The sequence below is a fragment of the Corylus avellana genome, chromosome 8 (genome assembly GCF_965113065.1).
Source record: "Corylus avellana chromosome 8, dhCorAvel1.hap1.2, whole genome shotgun sequence".
Classification (NCBI taxonomy): Eukaryota; Viridiplantae; Streptophyta; class Magnoliopsida; order Fagales; family Betulaceae; genus Corylus; species Corylus avellana.
Window position 1 is genome coordinate 9,670,710 of NC_142497.1, and position 8,308 is coordinate 9,679,017.

The window sequence follows — 8,308 nt, forward strand, 5'->3', positions numbered from 1 at the left end:
TTTTTAAGAGTATTTTTGTTTAGGGGTAATTTCATAATTTTGCTACCATTGGGAGTACATTGTCATTGTTTTAGTAGTTTAGGAGGGTAAATTGTCGTAATTAATAGTTTTGGGGATAGATTGTCATTGTGATAGTAGTTTGTGGGAGTTAAGTGAACTTTACCCAAAATTTAATAAAAATTCATTAAAATATCCGATGCGGTCTTGGTAGTTAGGGGCAAATATGGCAGTTAAAACTTACTCTTGCAAAATAACTTGACAGTTATGAGTAAATCCAATCGATTTTTTCCTCCTGCAACTACAACGATCGTTTTACCCCTGCTCTTCAAAGAATAAGGGGTCTGAAGAGAGAGAGAGAGAGAGTAAAAAAGTCACGTTTTCAAGAAAGCAAGAAGCAAGATTGCGATGTAGGTGGGCGCCAGTTGGAGATATAGATCGAGAGAAGGGTGTTGAGGGGAGAGAGTTCGATCCCTGAAATCTGCGAGCAAGAAGAAGTAAGCACCGCAAATTCTTGAAGGAAATAGTCGCTCTTTTGGCATGGGTGTAATGGAAAGTTTCAGCGCCGAAGATCTGTCGACCATCGGAGGAATTGCCACGGTTTCGCTGCTGCATTCCTTCATTCCCACCCATTGGCTCCCTTTCTCCATTGTCGGTCGCGCACAGAAGTGGACCCTTTCCCGCACTCTCCTCGTTAGTACGTCCCCATTTTCTCATCTCTCTTTCTCTCTCTCACTCTCTCACACACACAATTCTGGATTTCGTTTATTTTTTCATTGAAAAATAAAATAAAATAATAAAAATAAAATTTTTTTACTTATCAAAAAAAATATTCTTGCATTTAAGACACCCCAAAAGAGTTTAAAGGATGGAGCGTAGTGTATGGAATTGTTCTCTTTCTTTCGCAAAACAAATATGAAAATGAGAAGGACATATTCTACATTAGGAAAGTATTACATTACATTGTTTTTTTTTTTTTTTAATTTTAATTTTTTATTGCTGTAGAGGGGTTGTTGGTTTTCCCGGCTCCTTTTGATTTATTTTCCTACGTTTTCTAAGCGGCCAAACAAACTGTTAGATTTGTGGAGGGGTTTTTGTAGTGCTTGGTCATGAGTGGTGGTCAAGATGCTCTGGGGGATCTTTACTGTGTTTTGATATGATAATTGAGTCAGATCTATAATTCGATTAATGGGTATTGATCACCTTGGTAGGCTAAACCTATCTTGCATTACAAAACCGCTTTCTGTTCACTTTGAATTTGCATGTTGAAATGCAATCAATTTTGTTTGCTTTCTGTTTCAGTTCTTCTACAATCTTGCATCTCTTATGAATGTATGAGGAATTACTAATGTTGTGCTTAGAAACCCAGCCCTGAAAGCTTTTTAAGCATTGGCTCTGTTGTAGGCATTGATTTGGATCGGTTTGACTTTAACTGGACAAAGTAGTTAAAATGTTGCGCTCAATTTGTCTGTTGATTTGTATGCAAAACAAGTTGATGGGGTTCCCCGTTCCAGGCATCCATTTTTCAATACTACATTAACAGATCTACTATGAAGCTTATGCAAGGCCTTTCTTTATGAACTGTTGAAACTATTTAACAGATCTGTCGGCTGTCTTGATGATTTATGGCTAACAATACTTCTATAATTCTAGAAGGATCAGATTCGAATATCTGTTTTGTATAACCTTTCTGTTCTGTTTTTAGTTGTCAGTAAGCACTCACATTACTTATTTGAGTATGGAGCGTAGATAATTGCTGGATTAGGATTAGATTTAGGGAAAATGCTTCAGTGGTCCCTGATGTTTCGCCTTTTAGATTTAGGGAAAATGCTTCATGGTTGTGCTAGTTTCATTTTGGCTCAGAAACTAGAAGCTCTAAAAGCTGACTTAAAAACTTGGAATGAAATGGAGTTTGGTAATGCGAAGAAGAAGAAAAGGGCTGGTTGTGCTTGAAGGACATAAACTTCTTTCTAATGAGGAGAAATTGAGGAAGGATGTGACTATAGTTGAGTTGGAGAAGGCTATTCTTTTGGAAGAGGTGAGTTGGAGGTAAAAGTTGAGGGTGTTGTGGTTAAGAGGGTGATAAAAATATCAAACCCTTCTATCGGATTGCTAACTCTAATAGAAGATGTAACACCAAAGAAAATTTGGTTATCAATGGTGTTATCTCTTCTAATCCGGCTGAAATTAAGGATCATTAGTTCAAATTTTACTCAGCTTTATTCCGAGAATGAGAATTGGAATCCAGATTTGGATGGTCTTCCTTTTCACTCAATTAGTGAGGAGGAGGAGGAAAGGGAGGTTTTTGGAGGTGGTGAAAGACATGAATGGGAATAAAGCTCCGGGTCGGCTTTCTTCCAAACATGTTTGGGATGTCATCAGATAGATGTTGTGAAAGTCTTTCTTGATTTCCATGAGCATGGTAAGTTTGAAAGTTTGAATGCTACCTTCATTACTCTTATCCCTAATAAAGTAGGGTTTGTTGACGTTAAGGACTTTCGTCTCATTACTCTGGTGAGTGGTGCATTAGGACATAAATTTTAGTAGATTGGTGTATGATTGGGAGATGGATTCCTTATCTTCTTTTTTCAATGCTTTGTATTCCATTAGGATGGGTCGGGGATGCAAAAATACCTTATGTTGGATTCCTTCAAAAGACGATCTTTTGAGGTCAAAACATTGTGGGTGGCTTTCTTCACTTGGATAACATCTTTAGAAAAAAATCTCATGCTGGATAATCTCCAAAGTATCACATCATAGTGATGGATTGGTTTTGTATGTGTAAAAAGAGTGGAAAACTCCTGATCATCTCTTTCTTTAGTGTGATGTCGCGAGAGGTCTGTGGAATTTGGATTTTCTGATATTTGAAGTAGAGTGACTTATGCTAGACAGGGTAGTGGATCTTTTGGTGTGTTGGAAAAGAAAGGCCCGTTGGAATGATCTTAAAATTGTTTGGAATTTAATCCTTTATTGTTTAGAACGGTGCATTTGGAGAAAAACGAATGCTTGAAGTTTTAATGATCGCGAGAAGACGAGTTCGGATCTACAACTTTGTTTCCTTAAATTACTCTTTAAGTGGATGTCTGCCAACGCCTTTCTCAATATCTCTAACTTTGTAGAATTTTGTGCTCTCTTTTTTCATTCTTGATTTGTTGGCTATTTTCTCTTCTAAACTACCTGTGTACTTGGGTTGCACTACTTGCGCTTTTTAATGAACTTGTTTACTTTTAAAAAACAAAATTTGATGACCAATTTTTGTTTTGTACTTTTTCATGTAATTCAAATAGATTGTAATTGTTGCTGCACTTGGTTTTTCCCAAAGAAGGAAAACATTGAAGTGTTCTTGGAAGTTCACTGTTGCAAATTGAAATGATATATTTTTTTTGATAAGTAATGTATATTCATTCAAATTGTAGAGGGGCACAACCCTCGTAAACACGGAGTATACAAGAGAACCCCTAAATTATAGAAAAAGAAGAGCATAACTCCAAACGCTCAGAAAAATTAGAGACATGCACACTATTCTAGGCCACTTCCATGTATACAAGGATTGTTTGCAAATTGAGATGGTTTGATATGTGAGAGAATATGCTTTATGCAAACAGTTTCTTGTATGTCATGCTGATGCTCTGTATAGGTGGTTTGTGGTTGGAGAGAGTTCCGGTAGCTCTAATGCATAGTTTTCATGATTGGGAGATGTAGTACAAAATTACTGGCCATTTTAGAATTGTTAAAGAGTTGTCATTATGATAAGAGGTCCATTTTGTGTTGATGTCACCATTTAATATAATTTAGTTCTAGGGAATAAGAGGCAAGCTACTCCACCAGAAGAATAATATCTTAATGGTAAATATGTATCATCTGCCTCAATTATGAGAATAATAGCAAGCTTGAAAAGAGGTGCATTTTTCGGGTTCTGATGTGACCATTTAATTCTTGGGAATAAGGGGCAAAGCTACTCCACTAAAAGAATTGTACCTAAATGGTTTATCAAGATAGTAAAAATGATAATTGGCAGGCTTGCCCATTCATCAAATTGTGTTCTCTATACATAGGTACTTTTGGACACTTGGCCATTTCAGCTCCTAGACATTAATTGTGCCGCTTGGATAACCTTGTATCTGCTTGTTGGTTAACTTGTATCAATCTGTAACCCATGAGCTTATTCATTTCATTGTTTAGGTTTGCGGGCCTAAATGCTACAATCGTAATGTTTCTTGTACTGCGTTAACTTTGCAAACAGCATGCTGCATCATGGAAAGGTTGGGCGGTGCGATGGTTTGAATCAATTTTATTCAGGCTTTGCTATCATTCTATCTCTGCCTCCAATCATAAGAGTGTGAAGAAACTATTTACTTTTGAATCTCCATAGGAACCAATTTCATGTGTGGATGGCATTGATCATATAATTTATTTGTCAATGTTGGATTAGTTGAGCCATATCATACAATTAGTTGCCTTACTTTAGTCATTATCTTTTCAGGAAGCTTATTGAGTTGCACAGATAAGATATCTATGCATTCTATTAATTTTTGTTATTTATTATATGTTTATTTTTTGAGGTGTTGGGCAATTGTCATATTAAGTTTGGCTTGTCAATTTCAATTGAGAAGATATCTTTAGAGGGGGCAAAGAAGTCAAAAACATGGAAGGTAAAATTGATGAATTTATTTTTAAATATTTTTAATGGCTCAAATTGATGATAATGCACGTTAGAACTTGGCAGCACATCTTTGTTAGTCAGATCATGGTACTGAAGGTTATTTTCTAGTTCTTATTGCGTCATTGTTTCCTGTTAATGCGCATTTGATTTTCTAAAAGACTAGTCTGGCCTCATTTTTTTAGAAATTCAGGTCTGCAGGATGCAAATCAATAGCCCTTGTATCATTCTCAACCACCTTATCCTTTTCACCATTCTTTGGCTTGTAGATAAATTTGGGGTATAGCTATGCCTTGGCTTAAATGGTTTGTGTGCCTGAATCTATCCAACATAGACCAGCCCAGTTCTGCCATATACGTCGGAGAGGTGGCGATGCAACATCTTTATTGGTCTGAATGGGATTTATTCAATCAGTTGCTAGGTTGTTAAGTTCTAGTAACATCAATCCAGCCTTATTGTACATAGGTTTGGCTTAGGCTAGGCCTTCCCAGCTCAACTTTTTGACAGACTAATCTGGATGAGGATCAAGTTCACAAGTATAAGTAGAAATTAGCTTCTTGTATGTGAGATTGAATGGTCTACTGATAAATATTTGATAGTATAAGATTATATTCTTAAAAAAAGGGAAAAAATCATATCGAGAAAAATAACTCTTGTATCAGTGCTTTGATAAACGTCTTACTTTTATTCTCTTCATGCAGCTGCATTTGGAGCAGTTTTGCATGTAGTGTCCACGTCACTTCTTGGCATAACAGCGATCACCATGGCGAATACTATTGCTGGTGAAGAAACAGTGCATAAACTAGCTTCACTTTTGCTTGTAGTTCTTGGTGGTAGTTATGTCTTGCTGTTTGTGACTGGAAAGGGCGGTCACAGTCATTCTCATAACCAACCCATGGAGAAAATGGCTGTTGCTGGGCTTGTCCTTGTTCCTGCATTGTCACCCTGTGCAACCACACTTCCGGTATTCCTTGCTGTTGGAAATTCGTCTTCCATGATGGTGCTTGCTATCATTGTGCTCTTATTCAGGTATTACTAACATAATATTAGTTTTTTGTGTTTGTTTTTGATTATTTGTGTATGACTTGGTTGTCAGAATTTCTAAAAACAATTCAAGAAAGTAATAAGTTTCTCAAATTGTCCCAACATTGATTTGGAGCAAAGAAGCTTTGCAAACTCCTAAAAGGGTTCCATCAGGCAGGGATACACATATAAACTCCTTTCAATATGCAATGATTGACCTGGATATTGACCCCATCATTTTCTGGTGCAATAGCTTTAAGAAGTTGAAGATTTCCATTTAGGGGTAGTATGAACTGTAATAATTTTGAATACCCCCACTCCTTGGCTTTACTTTTTGGCTGAGCTGGTCTGTGATTGTTCTCTAGTAGCAACCTAGACTTGATCTTTTTATGCAACCGATACGATTATGTTAAGCAGACGTTATTGATTGGATTGAGATGTTTACCTGGCAGCTTAGCGGTTTGTGAAGGAATAAATCTATTCTTCACACCCACTTCGCACTGACTGATGTGGTATGAGTTGAATTGCCATTTAAAAAAACAAAACTTTCTACCTCCATTCAGCTCATGCCATGTCAATGGCGTGAACTGTGAAGTGAGTATGATCAAATGGGTGTGAAGTGTAGCATTACTTTTTGAGAAGTCCAGCAATGACTCTTTTCACTTTATTGCGTTTATGTAGTATGCAAGAAATTTCAGACACGAAATGAATGCTTTTTAACTGCTGCAACGTTTGGTCATCCTGTAAAACAACTCCTATCTATTTTGAATTGCTATTATGTTTAATATGAATGTCAATACAGGATGTGAAACTAAAATTATGAAAACTTGGTTGCCATTTTTGTCGCTTGACATAGTTTGATATTGGATTTGCAGCACCATAACTGTGATGACATCACTGGTGGCTCTATCATTCTATGGTGCCAGTCAACTCAAGTTTCATTGGGTGGAGCGGTACGACAAGCTTCTTGTGGGTTCTGTATTGTGTTTGGTAGGAATTTTGACTCTTCTTTTCCATGATCATGATCATGATCATCATCATGGTGGAGTTGGAGGCTCTGGAGAGCAGCAATTGCATAGAAAACTAGTTGTTCTATGATCATTTTCCTGGCAAAAGTTGAAAAGTGGAAAATGTTTTGATGTGGATCTCCAGTAGAACCGGATGGAAACTGATGCATGTGACATATTTCTGTATTGTAATTGTTCTGTTCTGATTCATACCATAATCCTTGTGTGTGTGGGTGGGTAATTTTGTTTTTTATTTTTTTGTATATGGTAATTGTCTTCACTTTTTTCTGAAAGCCTATTTTGGGTGTGTCCACATCTTTGACTGTTTCAATTTACATGTGGATACTTTGCTATAGTTACCGTTTAGTATACATAATTCGTGTAAGATACAAAATACTTAATAAGTATAGGGTTTTAATTGATCTTATATTCTAAAATTACAATAATAAGCTACATGTTTATTGATAACCTAACCCCTTGAAATTTTTAGCCCCAGTAATTAACTTTGAACCTTTTAATATATAGTTCAATTAATCTTTCAGAAAGTGATAGGAAGCCAAACAAATGAATCCAGAAAAATTTTCAAACGGAGTAGCAAACCAGGGAGAGGGAATTGCATTTTTTTAATTTAAAATTTTTTGTCACGTCAGTTTGGAAATTGTTCTGGGTTTATTTGTTTGGCTCTCTAACATTTCTCTAATTTTCAGTTAAGTAAAGTAATTTTGTGATTGATTTTCAACTAATTAAAAAAGAAAAGAAAAGAAAAAAGACAACTATTAATGACGGAGAAAATATGAGATCTTGACATTGTTTGAAAGCATGGATAATATGGTTTTTCTAAATATGGGACTAAATATAATAATACAATAATATTAATATGACATTGTTTTAAAACATAGGAATAAATCTAAATAAGAGAAAAATTAAGGGATTAATAAATACAGGCCCTTAGCAAATCTTAACCTCCTGAATCCAAAACAAGAGAAATGCTATGCTTATCAGATTTTATTTTCAAAAATTGGTCTCCAAGTAATGTGCTACAATTTAATAAGATTTATTATTTTGAAAAATGTGTCACTATTTTTTGGGGAGTAGTGATATAGAGCACACTAGCGTGAGTGAACAGTGCTCACGCTGGTGTACTTTATATAATATTATTTTTTTGAATATTACTGTTTCAATATTTTTTAATATTATTTTTTATTATAAAGTACACCAGCTTGAGCACTGTTCACTCACGCTGGTGTGCTCTATATCACTACTCTTTCCTAGGAAGGTGATACATCACTTAGAAACCAACTTTTAAATGGTCAATATAGCATTTCTGGTCTAATAAAATAAGAGTATCTTAGTCTATTGATTTAAGATTGAAATTTCTTAAAATTAGACTGCTTGAATTCTAATAAAATTAAGGTGGCTTACGAACAAAGCCTACTTGTTTGGTGCAGTTAGACTCCGCAGTCCCCTTCTTTTAAACTACCTTAATATTGGTAGTCATCAAGACATCTAATCATAAGATTAGGTTGCTAATTTTTAAAAATAAATTTTACTTGAAGTTTATATCATTCAGGAGGAGTTCATGAACCAACCCATATGTGGCGAATCTTGGTTAACTTATTGT

General features: G+C 35.5%; 1 protein-coding gene across 1 annotated transcript; it reads left to right on the forward strand.

Annotated features, from left to right (window-relative positions):
* The first annotated feature begins 287 nt into the window (after positions 1 to 287).
* Positions 288 to 7,000, forward strand: LOC132164515 (Fe(3+) dicitrate transport system permease). Its single transcript, XM_059575034.2, has 3 exons — positions 288 to 694; positions 5,359 to 5,686; positions 6,556 to 7,000. The coding sequence occupies exons 1-3, from the start codon at positions 538 to 540 to the stop codon at positions 6,776 to 6,778; spliced, it is 708 nt and encodes a 235-aa protein (XP_059431017.1). The 5' UTR covers positions 288 to 537; the 3' UTR covers positions 6,779 to 7,000.
* Positions 7,001 to 8,308: the final 1,308 nt, after the last annotated feature.

Coding starts and splice junctions, on each gene's coding strand:
- LOC132164515 (XM_059575034.2), top strand. CDS start 538: ATGGGTGTAATGGAAAGTTTCAGCGCCGAAGATCTGTCGACCATCGGA. Junction 695..5,358: donor TTCCCGCACTCTCCTCGTTA/GTACGTCCCCAT, acceptor CTCTTCATGCAG/CTGCATTTGGAGCAGTTTTG. Junction 5,687..6,555: donor ATCATTGTGCTCTTATTCAG/GTATTACTAACA, acceptor TTGGATTTGCAG/CACCATAACTGTGATGACAT.